The sequence below is a fragment of the Notechis scutatus genome, chromosome Z (assembly GCF_049901735.1).
Source record: "Notechis scutatus isolate UNSWTSFEM ecotype Mainland chromosome Z, rNotScu1.2, whole genome shotgun sequence".
NCBI lineage: Eukaryota > Metazoa > Chordata > Lepidosauria > Squamata > Elapidae > Notechis > Notechis scutatus.
This window is the reverse complement of record NC_142025.1, coordinates 69043779-69070137: the sequence shown is the minus strand read 5'-3', so window position 1 is coordinate 69070137 and position 26359 is coordinate 69043779. Positions and strand designations below refer to the sequence as shown.

The 26359-nt window shown below is 39.2% G+C and overlaps 1 protein-coding gene across 5 annotated transcripts in view; it reads right to left on the bottom strand.

Moving 5' to 3' along the window:
* SUGCT (succinyl-CoA:glutarate-CoA transferase) overlaps positions 1-26359 on the bottom strand; it is a 440323-nt gene that overhangs the window by 405084 nt on the left and 8880 nt on the right. For all 5 annotated transcript variants that reach the window (XM_026674825.2, XM_087947679.1, XM_087947682.1 and 2 more), the window contains exons 4-5: positions 21646-21731; positions 21335-21385 (exon numbers count right to left, since the gene is read on the bottom strand). In XM_026674825.2, coding sequence (XP_026530610.1) covers positions 21335-21385; positions 21646-21731 — 137 coding nt within the window. The remainder of the gene's footprint in view (positions 1-21334; positions 21386-21645; positions 21732-26359) is intronic.

Genomic DNA, 26359 nt, shown 5'->3' with positions numbered 1-26359 from the left:
TGATGGGAGATTTTAATGGAATTGTAGACAATAAATTGGACTATACAGCACAGAAAACAATAAAGCAAAACAGAAAGACTCTCCCTAAATCTTTTTTTAAAATGGTAGATGAAATAAACTTAAAAGATACATGGAGAGAAAGAAATGCTAAAACTAAACAATACACCTTCTATTCAAATAGACACTTATCATGGTCCAGAATAGATATGATATGGATGTCAACAGAATTAATATCTAACATTCAAGAAATAAATATTGAAACAAGTACTTGGGCAGATCAAAATCCAATGACAATTAAATGGAAAGGACAAAAAAGAAGATCGAGATGGATGTTAAATAATACTATTTTAAAGGAAAAAGACTTCACACAGTGGATGGAGAAAGAATTGCCTTTTTTCTTTAGAGAAAACAAAAAAGAAGATACATCAATTCAGAATGTATAGGATACAATGAAGGCATATGTTAGAGGCTTGATAATAGACTATACAAGGAAAAGGAATACTATGAAAAGACTAGCCTTTATGCTCATCCTCCCTAGAGGATGAGCATAAAAGACTTGAAAAAGAGCTACAGAAAATGCCACAGAAAAAGGACATCAAGCTAAAAATGGATATAATTAAACACAAAATGGGTCAAATAGAAAAAGAAGAATTAGCACAGAAAATTAGAGGTGCTAAACAGAACTACTTTGAAGATGCAAACAAACCAGGTACATGGTTAGCATACAAATTGAGAAATGAGAAAGAATCAAGGAAAATATTGCAATTAATAGATGACCAAGGTCAAGTTCGCCATGGTAGCAAAGAGAAGAAGGAAATCATTCGAGACTTCTATGGGAAATTATATATGCAAGAGAATATTGATGAGGAAAGAGTTAAACAGTAATTACAGAATGCTAATTTACCTCAGATACCTAAAGAGACTGAAACAATGTTAGAAAGCAATATAACGATGATGGAGTTAACTGAAGCACTCAAGAAGCAAAATAATGGAAAGGTACCAGGCCCAGATGGACTTCCGGCAGAATTTTATAAAACATTACAAGAATCGTTGAATCTTCCATTGCTAGAAGTTATGAATGAAGTTATGTTAAAGAAGAAGATACCTAAATCATGGTCAGAAGCCTATATTACACTTATTCCAAAAGAGGATGCCGACCCATTACAAATTAAGAACTATAGACCCATTTCTCTACTAAATGCAGATTATAAAATCTTTGCTTCGATATTGGCAGAAAGACTTAAAAAATATTTAAATAATTTTATCCATCCTAATCAAAATGGATTTCTGCCAAAGAGACAAATTAAAGACAATATGAGAGTAATCTTGGATACTTTGGAATACTACGAGGCACATCCTGAAAAACAAATGGCTCTGATATTTCTAGATGCGCAGAAGGCATTTGATAATGTGAATTGGCGATTCATGTTATTGCTATTGGAACATTGGGTTTTGCTAGAAAATTTATTCAAGCAATAGAAGCTATATACTATAAGCAAACGGCAAAGGTAATGATAGAGGGAGAACTGACAGACTCTATTAATATAAGAAAACGAACAAGACAAGGGTGCCCACTATCACCTTTGTTGTTTGTGTTAACTTTGGAAGTGTTAAACAGAAATATTAGAGATGAAAAGAATATAAAAGGAATGGAAATAAAAAAGGAAGAATTTAAGCTGCAAGCATTCGCAGATGATCTGGTTTTCATCTTAGAAGACCCTTTAGAAACAGCTCCAAAACTATTGGAAAAGATAGAGACTTATGGAAAGGTGGCTGGTTTGAAAATAAATAAAGATAAGACAAAGATTTTGATAAAGAATATGCTATTAAGACAAAAGGAATAACTGGCAGATCTATTGAAAATTCAGGTCACGAATAAGATCAAGTACTTGAGGATATATTTGACAGCAAGATGTAGTACATTAAAAGAGAATAATTATATTAAACTTAAACAGCAGATAGCGCTAGATTTGGCGAAATGGGAAAACTTACAACTGTCACTAATAGGGAGAATTTCAACAATCAAGTTGAATATATTACCCAGAATTTTATATTTGTTTCAAACAATTCCAATTAGGCTTAGAAAATACTTTGAAGATTTAAATAAAATGGTGTTGAAATATATATGGCAAGGTAACAAAGCGAGAATAAAGTTAAAACTTTTGCAAGATGCTAGAACTAGAGGAGGATTTGGTTTGCCTAATTGGGAGTTGTATTACCAAGCTACAAATCTGATGTGGGTTAAGGAATGGATAACACTAAGAAATACTAGATTGTTGACATTTGAAAGACATGATTTGTTGTTGGGGTGGCATGCTTTTCTATGGTACAAAGGAACTAAAACACAGGGGTATTTTAGAAGACATTATATAAGGGTGTCTCTGTGGTTAAACTGGGAGAAGATTAAAAGACAATGTTATTTGAAAATTCCAGTCTGGTTATCGACTATTGAAGCATTTTCGTATCCTATAATATACAAAAAGGAACAAAGAGTTAGATATGGTGAAATATTGAATGAAAAGGGTGAATTTAAATCTATGCAAAAACTAGAGGAACAAGGTATAAAGATGAATTGGTTTTCATATGCACAAATACATTCAAGGTATGATAAAGATTCTAAAACAGAAGGTTTCTATGATAAACTGACTGACTTAGATAAGATTTTGACAGGTACTGATGAAAAGGTGATTAAAAAATTGTATGGATATTTATTAGAAATTAAACTAGAAGAAGAACAAGTTAAAGAAACTATGATTGCTTGGGGGAAGAATTTTGGATATGGAATTGATTTAGAGAAATGGCAAAAAATTGTGGTCTCAAAATTATAAAATGACAATGTCAACAGCATATAAAGAAAATTTGTATAAGATGTTTTACAGGTGGCATTTCCCCCCGACAAGAATAGCAAGAATGTTCAAGAATAAATCCGAAAAATGTTGGAAATGTCATCAGACACCTGGCTCATATTACCATATGTGGTGGACTTGTGTGGATGCTAAAAAATACTGGACTAAAATCCACATGTGGTTGGAAAAAATGACAAAAAAACATATAGACTTGAAACCAGAGATATTTTTATTGGGAATTTTACCTGAAATATATAGTAAAGACTTGAAATACCTGACTGTAAATGTATTAACCGCGGCTAGGATTGTATTTGCTAAAAACTGGAAAAATGAGAAAATACCATCACAGGAGGAAATCATTAAGAAAATATTGGAATGTGCTGAAATGAGTAGATTGACATTTGAAATTAGAGAACAAGAGGATGAACAACTTTATAAAATTTGGGATCTTTTCTATCAATGCTTAGACAATAAAGTACAGTAATGAAATATGTAGACTTTTAGAAAATAATAAATATATAAAGATGTACTTCTTTCTTATTATATCTACAAAATGATTTTAGGATAGATTTGGGATGATAATATGAACTGTTATAAAATAAACTAAGTAAATTATGGTTATCTTGTAAAACATGAATGAATAAAAGTATAGTCAAATGATTGATTAATAATGATACTAAGGTATTTAATTTTTGATTGACAATATGAGATTATATGTAATGTAACTGTAATTGAAGACTACGAAATGGAAGCACAAAACAATATGTAAACCAACCGGCACAGTGTATGTACACCTATGGAAGATAGGTTGATGTTTTTATGTTTTGTTTATGTTTGTTTTTAAAAACCAATAAAATGTAAATTAAAAAAAAGATAATAAAGCCCCTAGGAAAGAGAAAGTGAGAAAAAAAAGCAAGAAACAGCTTTGGATTATTGGGTGATTCCTAGAATTTTGGATGGTGGATACTAATGAAATGAAATCAAATCAATTGGGGGTTGTTTAAAAATCTTTAAAATGGTATCACTCCTTGAAGAGCTAAAAATGAGACTTAAAGAACAAAAAGAAGAAGCACAAGAGGGAAGAGGATCTTTTGGCTTTGTATTTCAATTTTTAGAAATGGAGATTTTGAACTATGAAAAACAACAAGAAATGCTGGCAGAACAAGAAGGGCGGGACAAAGAAGAAGCCATCTTCAATGACCAAGCAATTTTAAGCAGGGTAAAAAAGGGAAAGGGGGGAAAGGGAGTTAAAAACTTAAGACTTGAAGCAACAACCAAAAAAAATAGTAATTTGAAAAAGAAGCAGAAGGGAGGATCACAGAAGGGAGAATCAAATAGAAAAGGGAACAAAAAGGGGAGAGAGAAGAAGAGCGGGAAGATGGAAAGGAAAAGAAGCTATAAAGGACAGAAACAAGATATAGAGAAACAGGAAAAACGAACAAGAATTAAAGGCATAAGCCTATTTAAAAGACACAGAGACAATGGTTAAAAATTTAACTTAAAGAGAGGATTCTGCAAGGGTACATGAGATAGCATTGTTATACTAGAAATAGAAAAGAGTTAGAAAATATGATAGATGATTAAAGTGACAGATAAAATTGGCATTGATATGTAATGGAATATTTGTTAGTAATTAAATGAAACAGAGGGTAAGAGAATAAGGCTGTCAATGATGTAAAAAGAGTATATAATTGAAAAAAAACATGAAAGATTTTTTAATGAAATTAATATCAGTTGACAGGATGAATTTGAATAAGAATAATAATTTTATTGACTACTATTAATAACTATTGTTTTGTTTTTTCTTTAAAGACAGTATGAAATATAGGTGATTAAAGTGAACGACGATTGATATTATTAGGTAATGTTTGTTAAACAATGGAAATATTTTAAATAGAAATGTAAAAGATTGCTATCAATATTAATGGTCGAGCTGAACTCGAATAGAATAATTATTTCATTTACTATTGTTATACATACATACATACATACATACATACATACATACATACATACTTTCAAGAACTTGGTGTGTATTTTTAAGGGAATGTACTAAGTAGAATTCAGTCGATAATAGTTATGTGTTATAAAATAGAGGTTAGAAAATAAATGGTATAACTGTAAAGGCATAATTTAAACTTTAAACAAGATTTGAATGGATAATAATTAAAAGATACAAAGAAGTTACACTCCAGTCTAGTAATTACAGGGGAAAATTTGTTTTATGAGAAAAGAAAATATGAAATTGTAAACAGGACAGACAAAAGTAGAAAAATATTGATTAGAAAGATACTGAAAATTAGAAAAAGCTATGTAATTGAACTTAGAAAGGAATGAGATAATTAAAAATAAGGTTATAGAAAGCAAGGAAAGGGAAAAACTATTGAGAAAACTGCAATAATAGTTATAAGATATGGATTAGAATACATAAGATGAATATGTAATTGAGTTTATGTTTGTATGGAGAAGTGATAACCTGGGAGCATGCTGTTCTCAAAAAAAGATATTTTATTTGTATTTGTGTGTTTTGTGAAAACCCAAATAAAACTGTATTAAAAAAGCACATCTTTCATAAGCAGTAGGGGGCAACTGTTGTGAATACTCACACAATTCAAAGATTTAAAGTCCACACATAAGCGTACCCCCCCCCCATCTTTTTTCTCTTTAAATAGTACGGGGGGCAGCAACTCTGGGTTTTGCAGGTTGGATGAAACCTCCGGCCAGGTTTGTGTCTATATATTTCTGTAGCTCTTTCATTTCCTTAGGTGTCATGGAGTACATTTTTGGTTTTGGTAATTTCACCCCCTCTATAAACTCTATTGCACAGTCAGTGTTGCGATGGTGGGGGGGGTAGCACATTGCATTCCTCTTCACTGAAGACTTGAACCAGATCACGGTACTGGATTGGGATTTTGGGAATCCCAGAAGGTTGATCAGCCAATGATACTGTTCTGTCCTCCTGGCTTCCCTGTAGTTCCAAGCTGACAATTTGGCTGTTAACATGTTCAGGAGATGGCTCAGGACCGAGTGCTAATTTGATTCTCCTATAGCCACCCTCCCAGCTTATATTTGGGCGCCATTTGTCTAGCCAGGCAAGACCCAGGATTACTGATTGGATCATCTTTGGGACTCTATGAACGGGTTAGGGTTATGATTATTTCCCAGTGTTTCCCTATGTTTAGTTTTACTTTTTCGGTGACTTGTGTAGCTGGACTTCCCCCATCATAGATTTGTTGGAAATGAATGGGGGCAGTTAACTTTTTAGTTTCTATACCTAAACTACACACAGTCTCGGGACTGATAAGGCACCGCGAGCTGCCGGTGTCAATGATAATGTCTATGGGCCCTTCTATGCCTGTGCGAGTAACAGTCAATGTCCCTTCAATTTTAAAAGGTTGAATGGCTTCACTTACCATCGGGTCATTTTCTTCGCTGTCTACGTCTTGCAAGATGGGTACTCCTGCTGCCAGAATCCCTCCCCTGTTGGTTGTTGGGGACCTCGATGGCTTGGCACACAAATTGGTTTTCAGGAGATTTTCTCAGTGTCTTTTTCCATTTTGGGGGAGCGGATACTCTCCCTTGAGGTACTGGGGTAAATTCTAAGCATTCTGATGCTTGATGCCCTTGCTGCCCACAACAGAAACATTTCGGGGGGGGGGCTGTTGTTTGACGTCCTTCCCCTTGGCGTGAAACTGAGCATCGTGTGAATTGCCTTTTGGATTGTCTCTCAGCATTGCTTTTTCGGTGCTGTCTGAGCACCTTGTCCATTGTTATGGTCATCCTGTACCACTCATAGATTCTATCCTCAGGCAGCCCATGGCACAGGCAGATTTTTTAACAACTCCTCATCCAGCTTTCTTGGAAATAGTGCACAAGTATTCTTTGAGACTAATGCCTAAGATTAGTGGCCAGGTGTCTGAACTCAAACACCAATTCCTTGGCGAATCTACCCTTCTGCCTGATGCTTTTTATTTCAGCTTCTGCTTCTTGTGCTCGGGAAGAATCCTCAAAATGTGATTGGAGCTCTCTTAGGAAGTCATCCACATTGTTTAGCCTTCATCATTGAGCTGGGTGAACCATTCAGATGCCGCCGCCTCCAAACTGTCTCCAAGGAATTGGATTAGTTCTCCCTCATTATGGAATTCATTTCCATTTCTGTCGATGTAAGACCATACTCTATTCAGGAAAAATGCAAGTTTACTTGCAGTCTCATCAAACATGGTTTTAAAAGGTGTTGAGGCAATTGCATGTGGAGGTGGTTGTGGCAGGGGAGGTGGGGCTGAAGCTTGGGCTGGCCTCATTTGAGCTTGTTCTCGAATCCATCCTCTGCCCAGATAAAATCCCCATCCTGGAGGGATTTGGTCAGCTGGAGGTAGACGAGGGGGGGAGGGCTCGTTCCTCGATTGATTCTTCATGGACTCCTCATTCTATTCACCCCTCTACATACCATTCTCCGGGGCAAATGATATAATGGTGGAAGACCTCCCGCAGCAGTAATCGCCTTCTTCTGGGAGGAGAGGATTCTCCCAACAACTGGGTTACACCTAAAGTTGATGAGCTGGAAGTTCGTGTTTCATGATCTCTCCGGGTGGGAATTTGCCTCCCTTGCTGGCCTCTACCTTTGCATCCAATGATGAGCTGTTCCAGCTGGTCAGGTAGATCCTCGAAGGTTTGGCTGCACATTGCCATTTGGCACTGCCGTTCAGCTGGCTCATTGTGGTCTCCCATAGGTCCTATGGGTCCAGTTGCTGCTCTCCACTCTAAGATTGTGGCTCGAGACTCCCTGGCTGCAGTTAATGGCCGATTGATGAATGGATCAGGAAGGGTTGCTTGGCCAAGCAGGTCTCTTTCCATCCATTGGATACTTGTGCTTCCAGACCATTCACTTGGGGATATCGGGCGGGCCCTAGCTGGCACACAATATCCTCCCCTAGCTGGCACGCAATATCCTCCACGATCTCCACTCTGATGGTGTCCTGGGGAATTCATTGGGAAGCCTGCTGCTCGACCAACAACTTAACACAAGTCCCCCCGCAGAGTTTGCACTCATGTTCTGGTGCCCCTGGATCCCAACCTTCTGCCATCTTCCCTGAGTCTTTACTGTTACCCAGTGTTCCAGGTAAACAGCCAGGGCTCAGGACCCTGAATAACAACCCTTCTCCAGGATTATGGTTTTTAGGAGATCCTGAATAATGTCAGGTTTCCAAGTGATGAAATCCATTTAAAAAGAAAAGAACAAAGTCCATCTTCCAAAACAATTTCTTTTATTTAGGAAAACATCAAACATCTGTGGTAATTCCGGATCTGACACAACCCAGAATTACCCCATAATATTAGAAGTTAGAAACAACCCACAAAAGTCACATTCTCCAATAGAAGTAATTCAACATGATGTTGATGCTATTATACATCTTGGTACAAATGATCTGTCCCAGAAGGATGTACTTTCTGTGCAGAAAGACTTCCAGAGCTTGGGGTACAAACTTGGTAGTATGGGCTATAGGCTTATCTTTTCAGAGGTTCTACCAGTATACAAGGAACAAAAAGGGAAAAGCCAGCCTGTAGCAGAGTTTAATGTGTGGCTAAAGGAGTGGTTAAAAGGGAAGGCTTTGGTTTTATTAGTCATGTTTGTATGAAATGAAAAACTGTACAAAAGAGATGGTTTGCATCCATCAAAGAAAAGGACTGAGTTACTTGGCATTAAATTCACAGATTTTTCTAGATAAATATTTAAACTGAACAGTGGGGACAGAGAATTAATGGATACAAAACATTTCTGTCCCAGCAACCTAAAATTAATAAGGATACCGGTGCATGTAACATAGATGTTTGTGCAGGTAAGATTATCAACCTTGCTGTCAAAGAAAACCAAGCATTTAATAGTGAGTGCCATACCATATGCATTAATCACCCAGGTGGCAAGAAAGTAGGGGCAGGCAGGCACAACACAAGTTATGTAGGCAGTAAACACAGTGTCAGACATAAAGATCTCAAGTGCTTATATACAAATGCACAAAGTCTGGGGAACAAACGGTAAACTTAAACTACTAATACATGAAGGTAGATATGACATAGTTGGAATAACAGAAACTTGGTGGGATGAAACTCATGATTGGATACAAACTGTTCAAAAAAGAGGAGGAGTTGCACTGTATGTAAAGGACCACTATATTGCTACAGAAATGCATGAAACCAAAGATGAAAACCTCCTAGAATGCTTATGGGTCAATATAAAAGAAAAAAAGAATGACATGGCCACAGGTGTATATTATAGGCCACCCAATCAAGCAGAAAAAATAGATGTCCTTTTTGCCAACCAACTAACAAACATATGCAGGAAACACACAATAATAGGAATGGGAGACTTCAATTATCCTGATATCAATTGGAAAACTAATTCTGCACCAAGTGAGAAATCAAATAAATTTCTAACCAACCTAGCTGACAACTTTGTTGTCCAAAAGGTAGAGGATGGAACTAGAGGGACAGCCATACTGGACTTAATTCTTAAAAAAAGAGAAGAAGTGATAGAGGGAGTTGAAACTATAGGAACCTTGGGTGAGAGTGGCCATGTCATACTAGAATTCAACATAACACAAACACAAGCAACAGAACATAATAACACCAGTCTTGGATTTTAAAAGAGTTGATTTTAATAAACTCAGAGAGAACTTGGGAAAGACTCCATGGATGAAAACCCTAAAGGGGAAAACAACTCAAGAATCTTGGGAAACTCTGAAAAGTACGATCATAGAAGCCCAGACCATCACAATACCACGGAGAAAGAAAAACAAGAAATCCAAGAAGAAACTAGTATGGCTGCACAAAGATTTCTCTGGCAAATTGAAAGAAAAAAAGGACAAGTACAAAAAATGGAAAGAGGGACATACAACTAAAGCAGATTATCAGCAGATAGCCAGAATCTGCAAAGATGAAGTCAGGAAAGCAAAGGCTCAGAACTTGCAACAAAAGTTAAAGATAATAAAACAAATTTCTTCCAACATATAAATAACAAGAAAAAAAATCAAGGAAACCATCAGTCCACTAAAGAGAGAAAACGGCAAGGAAGTAACAGGCAACAGAGAGAAAGCAGAACTGCTTAACTCATTCTTTGCATCTGTCTTCATGCAAAAAGAAACTATAGGTCAACACAGAAGTAAAAGTTAAAATAAGCAAAAAAATAATAAGAGAACACCTGTCTGATCTTGATGAACAAATCATCTGGGCCTGACGTATTAAATTCCAAAGTTTTAAAAGAGCTGGCAGAGGTCATCTCAGAACCACTGCATCATATCTTTCAAAAATTCTGGAGCACCGGGGAACTACCAGAGGACTGGAAAAGAACTGATGTGGTTCCCATCTTCAAAAAAGGAAAAAAACAGACACAGGAAACTACAGACCAATCAGCCTAACATCAATACTCGGGAAGATACCTGAAAAGATAATTAGAAAACAGATCTGCCAAAATCTAGAAATAAGTAAATAAGTAAATAATTAGCAGTCATCATGGGTTTGTTGAAAACAGATCATGCCAAACCAATCTTATTCCGTTCTTCAACATAGTGACTAAATTAGTAGACCAGCGAAATACTGTGGACATAATATATTTAGATTTCAGCAAGGCATTCGACAAAGTAGACCACAACTTACTTCTTGCTAAGCTAGAAAAAAGTGGAATAGATAGGACCACCACCAGATGGACTCACAACTGGCTGACAAACCATACTCAATGAATAATCCTTAATGGATCTAAGTCTACATGGAGGGAAGTAAGCAGTGGGGTGCCACAAGGTTCTGTCTTAGGCCCAGTACTCTTCAATATCTTCATTAATGACTTAGATGAGGGAATAGAAGGGGAACTTACCAAATTTGCAGATGATACTAAGCTGGCAGGAATAGCTAACATCCAAAAAGATAGGTTCAAGATCCAGATGGATCTTGACAGACTCAACAGTGGGCCGTATCTAACAAAATGAAATTCAATGTAGAGAAAAGTAAAGTCCTACACTTAGGCAAGAAAAACCAAAAGTACACATATAGACTGGGTGAAATCAGGCTCAATAGCAATAACTGTGAGAGGGATCTTGGAGTCTTAGTGGACAACTAGCTAAATATGAGCCAGCAGCCAAAAAAGCTAATGCAATCCTAAGTTGCATTAACAGAGGGATACAATCGAGATCAAGTGATGTACTAATACCACTCTATAAAGCTTTACTAAGACCACACCTAGAGTACTGCATCCAGTTTTGGTCACCACACTATAAAAAAGATGTTGAGACTCTAGAAAAAGTACAGAGAAGAGTAACCAGGATTAGGGAACTGGAGATTAAAACATATGAAGAACGTTTACAGGACCTGGGCTTGGCTAGTCTAGTAAAGAGAAGGACCAGGGGACACATGATAGCAGTCTTCCAATATTTGAGGGGCTGCCACAGAGAAGAAGATGGGGGTCAAGATATTTTCTAAAGCGCCTGTAGGCCAGACAAGGAATAATGGATGGAAACTGAACAAGGAGAGATTTATCCTGGAAATAAGGAGAAACTTTCTGACAGTGAGAACAATCAACCAATGGAACAGCTTGCCCTCGGAAGTTGTGGGAGTGTCAACACTTGAGATTTTCAAGAAGAGATTGGATTGCTATTTTTCAGAAATGTTGTAGGGTACCCCGCTTGAGCTCCCTACAAGGTCCCTTCCAACTCTGATTGTCTGTTATCTCTTATCTGTTAACGTTGCTTGATGTCATAAATCTCCACCTTAAGGGGCCTCAGCATGGTAGCTCATGTTCACATGGGAAGAAGAATCAACTAGCCTAAACAGTTCTATCTCCACTCCTCCCTCCTTAGGAATGTGGCAAGCCTGAAACCCTTCCCCCATAATGCTAAAGAGAAAGTGAGAAAAAGAATATATACTAAGCCTAACTAAAATGGCTACATATCTATCAATTTCAGGCTTTTTGGGTGATGTCTCTGCTTTTTAGTATGCTGTCTTGATTTGCCATAGCTTTCTTCCTCAGGAGCAAAGCTTTTGATTTCTTGGATGCAGTCTCTTCTTAATCTCTTCTGCCTCTGTTAGGTCCCTGCCATTTTGTTTCCTTATCATGCCCTTCTTTGCATGAAACGTTCCCTTCATATCTCGAATTTTCTTGAAGAGATCTCTGGTCCTCCCTAATCTATTGTTTTCTTCTATTTCTTTGCACTGTTCATTTAAGAAGGCATTCTTATTTCTTCTAGCTATTCTCTGGAATTCTGCAGTCAATTGGGTATATCTTTCTCCCTTGCCTTTCGCTTCCCTTCTTTCCTCACCTATTTGCAAAGCTTCCTCAGAGAGCCATTTTGCTTTCTTGCATTTCTTTTTCTTTGGGATGGTTTTAGTTACTACCTCTTATACAATGTTGCAAACCTCCATCCATAGTTCTTCAGGCACTCTGTCTATCAGATCTAATTCCTTAAATCTATTTGTCACTTCTACTGTATATTCATCAGGGATATGATTGTTCATACCCGAGTAGCCTGGTGCTTTTCCCTACTTACTTCAATTTAAGCCTAAATTTTGCAACGAAAAACTCATGATCTAAACCACAGTCAGCTCCTGGTCTTGTTTTTACTGACTATATAGAGCTTCTCCAACTTTGGCTGCAGAACACATAGTCAATCTGATTTCTGTGTTGACGGTCTGTTGATGTCCATGTGTAGAGTTGTCTCTTGAGTTGTTGGGAAAAAGTGTTTGCTTGACCATCGTATTCTCTTGACAAAATTCTATCAGCTTGTGCCCTGCTTCATTTTGTTCTCCAAGGTCAAACTTGCCTGTTATTTCAGTTATCTTTTGGCTTCCTACTTTAGCATTCCAATCGCCCATGGTGATAAGGACATCATTTTTTTTTTGGTGTTAATTCTATAAGATGCTGTAGGGCAATTTCATCCTCTTCGGCACCAGTGGTTGGGGCACAGACTTGGACTACTGTGATATTGGTTTGCCTTGGGTTTGAACTGAGATCATTCTGACATTTTGGGGATTGTATCCCAGTACTGCTTTTCCTACTCTTTTATTGACCATGAAGGCTACTCCATTTCTTCTGAGGGATTCTTGCCCGCAGTAGTATATCTGATGGTCATCTGAATTAAATTCATTCCTGTCCATTTTAGTTTGCTGATTCCTAAGATGTTGATGTTCAGTCTTGTCATCTCTTGTTTGACCATGTCCAGCTTGCCTTGATTCATGGATCTTTCATTCCAGGTTCCTATGGAGAATAGATCTTTACAGCATCGGACTGTCCCTTCACTATCAGATGCATCCACAACTGAGTGCCTTTCAGCTTTGGCCCAGTTGCTTCACTCTTTCTGGTGCTACTAGAACTAGCCCTCTGCTCTTCCACAATAGCATATTGGACACCTTCTGATCTGAGGGGCTCATCTTCCAGCATATCTTTTTTTGCCTTTGGATACTGTCCATGGGGTGTTCATGGCAAAGATACTGGAGTGGGTTGCCATTTCCTTCTCCAGTGGATCACATTTTGTCAGAACTTTCTGCTATGACCTGTCCGTCTTGGGTGGCCCTGCATGGCATAGCTCATAGCTTCATTGAGCTATGCAAGCCTCTTCGCCACAACAAGGCAGTAACCCATGAAGGGGTAGGATAAGCTACACTAAGTAAAAAAAATGCAATTTAACAGAACCCAGAAACTTTGAACCAAATTGCTATCTTGATTCACCAACACAACCAATGAGAAGAAAGTCTATTACATCTGATGGATTCAGGTTAAGATGGTGAAATTTACCTTAATGTTATATCATTCACAGCAGTTGAAAATGTGTATGGTGATAGCATTTATTCAAATAACATTCACTGACATGCAATTATCTGCAACTATTAAATTGAGATTTCCCATTCATTTCAAAATCTGTCCACCAGCACCACTTCAGCAAAGCATCAACTTGTTAATTGTAACTTTCCTGTGGCTGAGCATGCTTTAAAAATAATTCTGAAAAATGTATCAGATGCAAGCAAGCTCAGGGTCTCTGCTATTCATTAAAGCAACCTACTTTTTCTCAAGATTCTACAGCTCATTAAAGCAAATGTCATCTTTATATAACAGAATAAAAACAGCATTCATAGCTTCTGAAATAAAAATTCACAATTATTCAGAATTAATTCCAGCACCAATAGAGGAAAGTACAGGTAATCCCCCAGGTATGAATGTTCATTTAGCGAATTTTCACAGGAACAAGTTTATTCAGAAAGGACACTTACGTTACAAATTCAAAACAGAGAACAAAAAGAGGCCTCTGTAGATTTGTGACTTGGATTCAGTCACTACTTACGCGGCAGCCATTTTTAACTGTGACTTGCATGTGCTATTTGGGGTTACAAAGCCAGCAGTTTGTTTGGTTTTTGTCCCTGGTCAAATGGGCAAACAAAATCCGGTGATTTTTGCAGTTGGCCCAGCGCCGAGTTTGTTTTTGTTTTTGTTTTGTGCTGTGTGGGCTTGAGGATAGTACTAGAATTGAGTGCTAGAATTGTTTCTGTAAGTAGTTTAAAATATTCTTTTTTGTTATTCTATAGTACTGTACTGTTTGTTTGTAAGCACTTTGGAAACTGCTTTGCTTTTTAAGTACTATACTTTGCAAACTATTGTGTTTGTAAATACAGTACTTTGCAAAGATAAAGTTTGTTGGCATTTGCCTTGAAACTGCTTGTAGAAATGCTAGCCAGCATCTACACAAAGCATTCTATAATGCTGTGTTTCCTTGCTTTTATTTTGGAGATTAATGTATATTACTATAGTTTGTAGGTTTTAAATTTAAATTGCCTCCAGAAGTTGTGCGTGCCCCATCACTGGACTTTTAAGAAGAGACTGGATAGGTGTTTATCAGAAATACTCTTTTGTGAAAGCAGTGGGTTAGACTAGATGACCTCAAGGTCTCTTCCATCTTTGTTGCAAGCTGAGAGTTCTGTAAATCCTCCCCCATCTCCCTCTGGTGCCTGGCTGGAAACTCTTTTTTTTAATTAAGTTTTTAATTTTATTGTTTATATCAGGGGTCCCCAACCGTCGGTCCGCGGACCGTACCGGGCCGCGGACCGGGCACCGGGTCATGGGAACAAGCCTTACCGGGCCGCTGGTTGCTGGGCGCCGCCATCTTTTTGGTAAAAAGCAATTTTTCGTCAAAAAGATGGCGGCGCCAGCGCTCGTGAGCTTTTCGGGTAGAAAGCCATTTCTACCCAAAAGCTCACCGAGGGCGATGCCGCCATTTTTTGAAAAATCACTTCCGTGACGTCACCGGAAGTGATTTTCGATCAAAAAGATGGCGGCGCCCAGGTGATGCCGAACCGGGCCGCGGCGCCAGCTGACGCCGGAACCGGGCCGCGGCATCGAAAAGGTTGGGGATCCCTGGTTTATATATATCAATGCATGAATGATGTTATAGATGGGTATCATACATTTCAATACAAATGTATAATATTGTTACTCATAGTTGTTACATTTCAAATTCATTATTTCATATTATTTACACATACCCTTACTGCTACCCTTCCATTACTAAACCTTTTTCTTATCCTTTCATATATCTTAATCTACTAAAATATATATACTATTATTCCCCTCTTATTTCTATCTCTATTTTAACTTTATTTTTCCCCATACGCTATAATATTCAAAGATGTGTCCTTTCTGTTCCTATCTTTTGCCTGTTCTATTATTCGTATTCCCTTTATTAAGCTCTTCACATCTATTTATGTTGAAATTTCCTTCTTCATTCTATCATTTTTCAAGGTCTTAATATATACTTCTAATACCAATCACAACCATTTAAACATTTAAAATACATCCATTCATGTTTTTTCCAATCTTCCAATCTGTGTGGTTCTATTATTAATACATGTTTATATTAAAATATATTCTTTCATTTTCTAATCATTCATTGTTTAACTTTATCATTTCACTGCTAATCATATTTTATACATGTTTAATAATACCATCATTCAAGTTCTAATTTTCCAATTAATGCTGAATTCTTATTCATAATTTCCCCATAATTTCCCTATTTCACTCTTCACATTTATTTATATTAAAATATTCATCCTAATGTCTCTTAAGCTACTTACAAAATAATTATCCAGACTATATAATTCTCATATTAATACACATTATTAAAATATATTCATTCAAGATCTTTTGTTCTCTTTTTTTCCCCTTATCCATCATCTCTTACCCATGTCCCAACTTTTAATCTTTTTTTTTTTTTTTTTTTGGCTTGCCTCCCATATTCTTCTCTTAAGTCTTCAACTCCATCTACTTCTATTTCTGAGTCTATATTCTGCCTATACCAGTGGTCACCAACCAGTGGGCTGGGGACCACTGGTGGTCCATGAGAAAATTTTGGTGGTCTGAAGAGAAATGTCACCCCCAGAGCACCCCCAAAGCAATTAATCCAGGCTGCGCCACTTACATGGCCCACGAGAACACAAGGCTTGCGTCGCTTGCATTACAAACAACACGAGGTAGTGAGGGGAAGGGGGAAAGGGCAACTTGCCCCACTCAACCCACGCCCTTGGCCTGGCCACCGGGCTGCTTCTTTCCACTTCTTTCTTCTTCTGCTTTTGGCTGCACGCAAGGAAAGCAGCAAAAGTCTTTCTTTCTCTCCCCCAAACTCCGCTAGAAATGAGTCTTTGGGACCTTGCAGGGCATCCTGCTCCAAGAGGCTGCGCCGGCATGACAAGTCTCACAAAGACTCCTTTCTGCCAGAGTTTGGGGGAAAGAAAGAAAGACTTCTGCTGCTTTCCTTGCATGAAGCCAAAAGTCTCTCTCCGCCTCCGAGAATGGAGCTGGAGACGGTATCCTCTGATCCCAAATAAAAAACGATCAATCGGTAGGAAAAATGGATAGGGAATTTTCCTGCAGACTTTTTGGGGGATTTTCCCAGGGTCTCTGGTCCACGGGATTTAAAATTTTGAGCTTGGTGGTCCCTGAGGTCCAAAAGGTTGGCAACCCCTGGCCTATACAATCCAACTTTTTCTCCTCTCTTTACCCTTTCCCATTGTCTATTTTTGAGGCTATCTGCTCTAACTTTTATTCCCCCTTCCCCTCAAATTCTTCCTGTTTCTCCCACTTCCACTTTGGATCTTTTAAAATATTTTCCTCCTATGTTAATTCCTTAATCATTATTAATTTTGGTAATATCTCCTTGTTGTCTTCCTTTTGCTGATTTCTCAACTCTGCTTTCCTCTCCATTCCTTCTCCATTTTTCCCTCATTGTCCTGGTTTTTACTCATTGTCCCTTGTATAATATTTTCCAGTTTTCGAGCTATGTGATCAAATATTTCCTTTGTTGTTCCTGTATAAGGTCTTTAATACTTTGAAACATTAGCTCCATTCTGTTTGAATCTCCACTCATTTTCACCTTGTGTTGCGACTTAGTTTAATAATCTCCTTTTTAGTCAATTATCCAGGAATTATTGATTCAAAAACAGAGCTTCCAAGTCACAGTTTTAATGTCTCATCAATAATCAGCCTAATCCATTTGAATATACCAGGGGGTGCTAGTCTCTTTTATATATTCAATAATATTTCAATAATATTCAGGGGTCTCTTAGGTAAAGTTCTTGTTTAAGATTCAAGTTTCCAATGGTCTTAGAGTAGATACATGCAATTCTGTAGATATTTCCAGTCCTTGAAATAGTTATTCACAAGTTGCATAATTCCCCTTCCATCAGCAGATGACGTTCTTTGCTTTAATCTGTTTCAGCCTCTCTGCTTTGTTGTTGACAAGTCCAATTTAATTATTTTCAACTTTCAATATTCCAATTATAAATTGTAAATCCAGTAAATAAACTGTATTAATTAAAAAAGAAGTTTGGGACCATAATTCCAGCATTTAATATGCCTTTTCCATACCATGTCTTTTTGCTTTGAGAGTTTAATTTTCTTTTTTATTTAAAACAAAATTTCTCTTCTTAAATTCTCCAGTATTTTTTTCAAAGTGCTTATATGCCGCTATGACAAGTAGTTTTAAAAACATATCACTTTTAGATTTCTTGGGGTCAGATTTCAGCAAAAAAGTATTCTCTCACCCAGTTCACACACCATTCCACATCTCTTCGTTCCTGCACTGACTTAGGTGTTCAGATTGTCCCTGGCTTCATGGCAGCTATTTTGATTGCTGCTGCACCTCATCTTCAGATGAGAGGGTTTTCCAAGTCAGGGAAGAGAGAGGCGGTCCCCCTTTATCTCCAAGGTGGCTCTGGCTCTGGTTGGAGCCCTCCGACAGGGCAAGCTTGGAAAAGGGCCACAGAGATCACGGTCCTCACTTCCAATGGCGCCAGAACTACAGCTGGATGTCCCCGGCTCGAAACTCTTAAGCTAATTAGTGGCAAGTGTGTGTTTTTTTTTTTTTTAAGCAACTGCAATCGGAGAGTTCTGTAAATTACCACCCCAATCCCTACAGCTGTCTAAAGAAGCTTGAGCTGATTAGCAGCAGATGGTTTTTTTAAAAAAAAGCAACTGCAAATGGAGAGCTCTGTGAGCCTCCTTGGAGGCAATTTAGGTCCTCAGCCAGAAACAGTTGATAGGCAGCTGGTAGGAAAGCCTCTCAGTTCAGTTAATGATAGCAGCGATCAATTAATGAATCAGAGGAAATAGTAAGTCAGATCTTCGTTCATTTAATGAACCTTTTGAATCAATTAATGAATTTGATTTTAAAATTAAGTCTGATACATTTGATTACTTTTTTGACTTACAAACCTAATGGACAGACTTTCAAAGCAGCAGCTTTCAATACAGTTGTACTTCCTTCAAAAGCTATCCTAAAGGTAAAGGTTCCCCTTGCACATACATGCTAGTCGTTTCCAGCTCTAGGGGGTGATGGTCATCTTCGTTAAAAAGCCGAAGAGCCAACGGTGTCTAAAGATGTCTCGCTAGTCATGTGACTGGCATGACTAAACATCAAAGGTGCACAGAACACTGTTACCTTCTCACCAAAGTGGTCCCTATTTTTCTACTTGCATTTTTATATGCTTTCGAAATGCTAGGTTGGCATAAGCTAGGACAAGTAATGGGAGCTCACTCCTTTACGCGGCACTAGGGATTCGAACCGCCAAACTGCTGACCTTTCTGATCAACAAACTCAGCGTCTTTAGCCACTGCTAATCCAGGTGTCAGCAACCCGTAGCTCCAGAGCTGCTTGTGGCTCTTTGGGCCCTCTGCTGCACCTCCCTATTAGCTTAACGCATCACTGGTTGCCCCGTCCCTCACCCTTCCCTCCCAGTCAACTCCTCACCTGAGAAGGTAAGGGTGACGGCGGCAGATGGAGACTCACTACATATTCCTAAGTGGGCATGAAGTGCCCCTGTACTTGCCTTTTCTTCAGGCCCTTGTTGGTGCTACATGCACTTGATTGGGGAGACATGCAACTCTCTCTCCACTCCAAGACACTGGCCCGGCCCAGCTGCGGATGATGCTGATGCTCTCGCTGCTTCCATGGCCTACTTGTTGCTCTTGTAGCTTCTTGCACAGCAGACTTAAATTTAGTGCACTTTACAAGGGGAGAGACAGCATCCCCTCCTCCTCCTGGAGCCCATTACAATGCAGAGCATTGGCTGCAGTCAGGCTGGGCCAGTGTCTCGGGTCAGAAACTCGTGCATCTCCCCGAGCAACCGAGGTGCAGCACTAAAAAGGGCCAGAAGAAGAGGCAAATAGAGGGGCGCTTCGCTCCCACTCTGGAATATGGAGCGAGTCTCCATCAACTGCCGTCACCCTTATCTTCTTAGGCGAGGAGTGACTGGGAGGAGAGGATGAGGGGCAGAGCCAGCCAGGGGTGGGTTCGGCTGACAGGGAGCCACAGCAGGGGGACGAAAGAACTTCATTTATCTGAGAAGCTGAAATGACTCTTGATTTAAATCGTATGGTAAAAAGCACCCAAAGAAGAAGAAAAAACAACATCAGCAGAAAGAGAGATGAGATGGGGGGAGAAAGAGAGAGACAGAGAAAGATGAGAGGGGTATGAGAAAGAGAGAGAGAAATCAGCGAGAGAAATGAGAAAGAGAAAGAGATGAGAGAGGGGGAGAGGGAGAAAGAGACAGAAACATGAGAGAGACAGAGAAAGAGGGAGAGAGAGATGACAGAGAGATAGAGGGAGAAAGAAAGAAAAGAGACAGAAAGAAATGAGAGAGATGAGAGAGAAACGAAAGAGATGAAAGAGAGAGAGAGACAGAGACAGAGAGAGAGACAGAGAGAGAGAGAGAGACAGAGGAAGAGGGAGAGAGAGATACCTGTTTCACAGAGAAAAGAAAATACCAGGAGCCACAAACGCTGGGTAGGAATGGCTGGGGGCTGGTAATGTGACTGGATGGGAGTGAGTAATGTCAAGTTGGCCATGCCCACCAAGATTTTGTGGCTCCCGGTGTTTTCTTTTCTGTGGGAAACGGGTCCAAATGACTCTTTGAGTGTTTAAGGTTGCCGATCCCTTGGCTAATCAATCCTAGACAAGTATACTTGTAACAAGTACCATGAACTTATTATCAAACAAATATGTATAATTCTAAAATAAATACAGCAACATTTCAATATCAATAATTCACAAGTCTGTAAATTTGCAAATCTTTTTTCTGGACTGTACCTGAGGTTCTAAACTTCTACTATGAAAATTTTATAGGTATCTTATATGATAGCCTTCCCTATTTCAGGTATTCACAGATATTATAGAATATCAATTCCTATAATCAATGGTGTGCTGGAAGTGGCTCTTAGCAGCTTGCAAGAGATAGTTGTTAAATTTTCAGCAATGTTGTATGCTGGTTGTTAAATCCAATTAAAATGTGAAGTGGCATCTGGGAAAATGGTCCATTATTATGGAGGAACTGGTCTGTTGTTTTTTGTGTTTCAGTATTCTTGTTTTTCTTGGAGGCCCTACTAGCATGGTAATTTTGATGGTTCCTATTGTTCAACATGTACTAAATATTTTGATTCACTTGCAGATATTAGTGGTTAGAAGTTGTTAGCACAACAGCAAGAAACTTCCATACTATTTAATCATGATTGTCTATTACTATAATTGACTGATACAACAGCAATAACTAAAGATCCTTCTTGAAAGTTGGAGAGAGAAAAAATCTTCCTAATAATAGGAAGATTTTTTTCTCCCCAACTTTCAAGAAAGATGCTACATATTCTTACTTTGGAATAAACCCAATTCAACTCAGTGAAACTTATTTTTGAATACCACAGAGTATATGTTATCCATCCATGATATGAAATATAGGGAAATGGCTTAAATTTAGAAAAATATTAATCTGTCTAATTTAGGAAATCTAGAGTGATTGGTAGAAACACTTTAATACTTTAGACTTGGATATGACACAGTTTGAATTACTACTTATTAGCAAAACCTATATTCTGTCATTAAATGACAACCTCTCCCCCAAATATCTATTGCATATTTTTCAACATGAGCATTTTCCTTTGATAAATAAGGATTTATTTTTCAGTTTAAACTCACCTCTTTAATTATCTTTGCTCCCTTGGCCTTCTTCATGTTGATAGCTATACTCTAGTAAAAAGAAAAAATGTAATTCTCTTAATAATATAAAAACAACTTTGTATTCAGTTATCGACTTTATTATTGAATTATTGACATTATTGGAAAAAAAATCCACTTAGAACATTAATGAAACAATGAGTCAATTGCATCTAATAGCTGTTTCACCTTTAAACAATGCCCTATGTATGCATATGCAACAGGAACTGCCTATGTAGAAACAATGAATTGAATGCTTTAAAATGTTTAATGTTACAAGGACTTTTTATTACCTTTTTATTTCTGTTTACACTGAGAAAATAAACACTTTCAGTTCCAACAAATGGTGGTCCCCAGGATCGAGTATCATCCCCAGACCCTAAAAGTAAGAATAGCTAATATTAACACATTTCTAGCAATATCCTGTATACTTACCAGTATGTGATTGCAAGTTGCAGCTTAAATTATAACCTTCAAATCCTTTAGTAGCCTATAAAAATATTATTTTCAAATGTCAGAAGTTTTAGTGCTGAAAACTATGGCTGCATAAAATTCAGTCCTATTAAATTGATGCAACATAGATGAAGATATTACTACTATAATACAAAATTATTATAACCTGTTTAGAAAAGCATGTAGCTATTTAAGAAAATATTTCTGCATTCACTCCATCTTATGATTCAAGTCCTCAAGATTACACTTCAAAATGTAATTGGTGACTATACATTTCCAAGTAATCCAGACCCACACAAAATTCTCCTGTGCAAAACAAGATCAAACTTGATTAAAGGCTTTCTATGATATGCTGTTTTCTAGTAATGATGAAGTTCTAAAAATAAAAAATCATTTGTTTCTAAAGTTTCTAAAGTTCTAAAAGGTACATATTGAATCTTTAGACTTGTACCTGGAAAATGATGTATTGCCAGAAACCCATTTAAATACAGAGAAGTACACATACACACATGACAGACAGACCAACATATAGACCAAATGACAGAAAAACAGACAGAGGCAAAGAATCTTCTGCAATAACAGATATATATAGCAATTACTTCAACATCTAGAATTCTAATAAGCAACACATGCACATTTATCATTCCAGAGCAAAAATCTTTATAAAATGGAAACTAAAAACAAGTGCTATATTCCTTTCCAGAAATTACCTTGAGAGTTTGTATAGTCATCTATTGCCTGGGAAGTAGAACTAGGAAACAGTTCATAGAAATATTTTTCACACAAGACAACACAAATAAAGGGCTCTCAAGTCTTAAAACTTCACACAACAGGGTGCTGGCTTACCTGAGACACCCATTCTCACTGGGCTGCAAGAGAGTCCAGGTTAGGGAAAACTCTGCCTCCTTCGTCTTGGGACGGAGTCTACCAAGCTGTTTAGACCTGCTTCTGTTGCCATGTTTACCCAGCTTTCGGTGAAGAGATCTTGACAGATGTGTCATGTCTTCTGAAAACAAATAATAAGATCCCCCCGAGCTACCAGACCTCCTCAGGGTGGGGCTGGACTCTTTCGCAGTCCAACGAGAATGGGCGTCACAGGTAAGCCAGTGCCCTTTCTCCGTTAGACTGCTGCAAGAGTCCAGGTTAGGGACTTACCAAAGCTGGCGTGTCTGGTCCAAGGGTTAGGTCTGGTCCAAGTCCATCTGCTGCAAGACTGGAGCACCCATCTGCCAAAGGCTGCATCCGCAGAAGCGAAAGTGTCCAGACAGTAATGATGGATAAATGGGGAAGGTGATGACCAAGTGGTAGCCTGGCATATCTCCTCTATAGAGACCTGTGTAGCCCAAGATGCAGTTGTGGCTGCACTCCTTGTGGAGTGAGCAGTAAGTCTACTGGGCACATGGAGACCCCAAGTCTTGCAAGCCATAGATATGCAGGAGGACCAAATCCACCTGACCATCGTAGATGGAGAGATTTGGTAATGTGGCCGGTTGAAAAAATACAAAAAGCGATTCTGTTTTTCAGAAAGAATATGTCATTTTAACATATATATGTAGTGTTCTGCGAACATTGAGAGCATGCCACTTCTTTTCAAGCAAGTGGCTAGGATTCAGACAAAAATCCGGCAATATCAGCTCTTGCACTCTATGGAACAAAGAGTTAACTTTCGGAACAAAAGTAGGGTCTAACCACAGAACCACCCTATTATGGTGGAAAATGCATAGATCTGCCAGCTCTGAAACCCTTCTAGCCAACATGATAGCTACCAAGAAGGCCACCTTAATTGTGAGGAACCTCAGGCCAATAGATCTCAATGGTTCAAAGGGAGCCCCGGTAAGAGTCTGCAGGACTACTGAAGGTCTCATGTAGGATACCTGTGGACTACCGGTGGTCGCAGGTTCATACTCCTTTGAGGAACCTACAACCAAGGGATGGTGGGAGAGACTCCAATGTACCCGCAGATAATACTGAAGACAAAGCTGCCACCTGCCTGCGAAGAGTATTGGGCGAGAGCCCTCTGTCCAGTCCATCCTGGAGGAATTCCAGAACATTGCTTATAGAAGTTGAAGTGACCGTACATTTAGTTTTAGTACACCATAGGCTAAAGGTCCTCCAAGTGGCTTCATATATGTGATTAGTTGAAGCTTTCCTAGATGCCCGGATAGTTGCAATTACCTTAGAAGAGAAACTGTCTTTGGCTAAGGAACCCCACTCAATTGCCAGATAGCCAGCTGGAGCCTTTGGGGTTCCAGATGAAGCAGGGCCCCCTGGCTGAAGAAAATCTTGGAGGGGGGATCCTCCAAGGTTAAGCCACCAATAGTTCACCAGATCCATGAACCAGGGACGTCTGGGCCAATGGGGGGCCAGGAGTAAAACCTCTGCCTTCTCTGGCAACATCTTCCTAATTATAACCGGAATGAGAGAAAGAGGCGGAAAAACATACAGGAGACCCATGGCTACTGGCTCTGAAGAGCATTGATCCCCTCCGCCCCCAGTGTAGCGAACCTGGTGAAGTGCCTGGGCAGTTGGGCGTTGACTGGAGAGGCAAACTAGTCCACGGACGGTGTTCCAAAAAGCTCTGTCATCTCTCTGAACAAACCTGAATGGAGACAACATTCTGAGTGATCTATTTTGGCTCTGCTGAGCCAATCAACTTGTACATTGTCAACCCCCGAAATGTGTTCTGCCCTGACGGACAGCAGGTGCCTCTCTGCCCAAAGACCTAACTTCTCTGCCTCCTGAAAAAGATTCTTGAATCTGGTTCCCCCTTGATGGTTGATGTGGGCCTTGGCTGCCATATTGTCCATCAGTATTTGGACATGAGTCCCTGCTACTTTGTCCAGAAAGTGCCTGAGAGCCAGATGAATGGCCCTGAGTTCCAACCAATTGATCAGTCAAGAGCTGTCCAGCTGAGACCACCAATCTTGAACCATTTCCGATTGAAGATACGCTCCCCAACCACAAAGGCTGGCATCTGTGGTATTAACCATGTGACTGGGCTCCTTGAAGATTTGACCCCTGCTGATGGCTGGGGACTGCCACCACCAGAAAGATCGGATAATTGAGAGGGACCAGGACCTTGATTGATGAATGGTTCCTGCCTGACTTCTGATAGGATAGGAGAAACCATTGAAATGACCGGGCATGAAGTCTAGCTCATGGGATGATGGATATACAAGATACCATCTTGCCCAGGAGTTGCGACAGTAGAAACAGAGGCACTGTGCATTGCTATCGAATCTGCTTTGCTAAGGACTCCTTTGTCGATCTGGAGACAGGAAAACTTCACAGGAAACTGTGTCTATGACCGCCCCCAAATGTAGGTAGTCAGAAGCAGATGACTCCTCTTGATATTTATCGAAAATCTATGCGACTGCAGCACCTGTAAAGTAAATTGAAGATCTCTCTTGTCAGTGAGGTCCGAGGACAATTGTCTTAAAATATCATTCAAGTAACATTGAACTCTCACTGGCAGGGCTCTTAAATAAGCCGCAAGGGCAGCCAGTATTTTTATAAATACCCTGGGGGCTGACGAAAGCTTGAATAGTAATGCTGTCCATAATAATGGAAATGGAGAAATTTGTGATGAAAAGGCCAAATTGGCACATGGAGGTAAGCCTCCTTCAGATCTATTGACGTGAGGAAGTTACCTCTCAAACGCTCTCTAGGATGATCTATAGCGACTGCATTCTGAAATGCTAGTAAAGGATATAGTTGTTCAGACATTTAAGGTCCAGGATTGCTCTCCAGCTCCCCAAGGCCTTTGGAATGACAAATAATTGGGAATAGAATCCCTGCCCTTGCTGATCCTCTGGTACCACCTGGATAGCTTGGATATTCACTAAGTGTTGAAGGGCGGTTTCCATGAGGACCCTCCTAGCATTGTCCCGAGAAATGGGACAGTGAATAAAGAACCTCAGAGGGGAGAGGAATTTGAGACGAAGTCCTGACCTCACTGTCTGCAAAACTCAGGCGTCAAATGTTATATTCTCCCATCAAGACGCAAAGATGGAAAGGAAGCCTCCGATGGGGGGGTTGAGACATGCAGTAACTTGGAACATCAGAAAGGCTGACCCCCTCCGCCTCGAAAGGACCGCATGCCCTGAGATGGTGGTAATTGTCTACCTGAACACTCTGGCTGTTGCTCTTGCCAGGCTGGAAAGGCCCTTTGAAAATGCGAAAATCTAGAAACAGAATCTTGGCAAAAGAGGGACGTAAGTATGGAGACGGTCTCGTCTCAGACCTTTTGAGGATGGAAGGGACTATCTTCCTCTTGTCCCTGGTCTCCACCAGGAAGGGCTTCAGTGAATCTCCGAATAGCTTGTCCCCAAGTGGGGCTGAAGTTACTTTATGTTTCCTCCTAGAGTCCGCCTGCCAGTTGCAGAACCACAACTATCTCCGCACTGTCATTGAGGACGCTATAGCTTTGGTAACAAACAGCCGAATTAAGTGTTGCATCTGCTGTAAACTCAGTAAACTCAGTAGCAGCAATGATTTTATTCAAATCTTGATGCGCTCTAATGTCCCCTGCCGACACATGCTCTTGCAATTGTC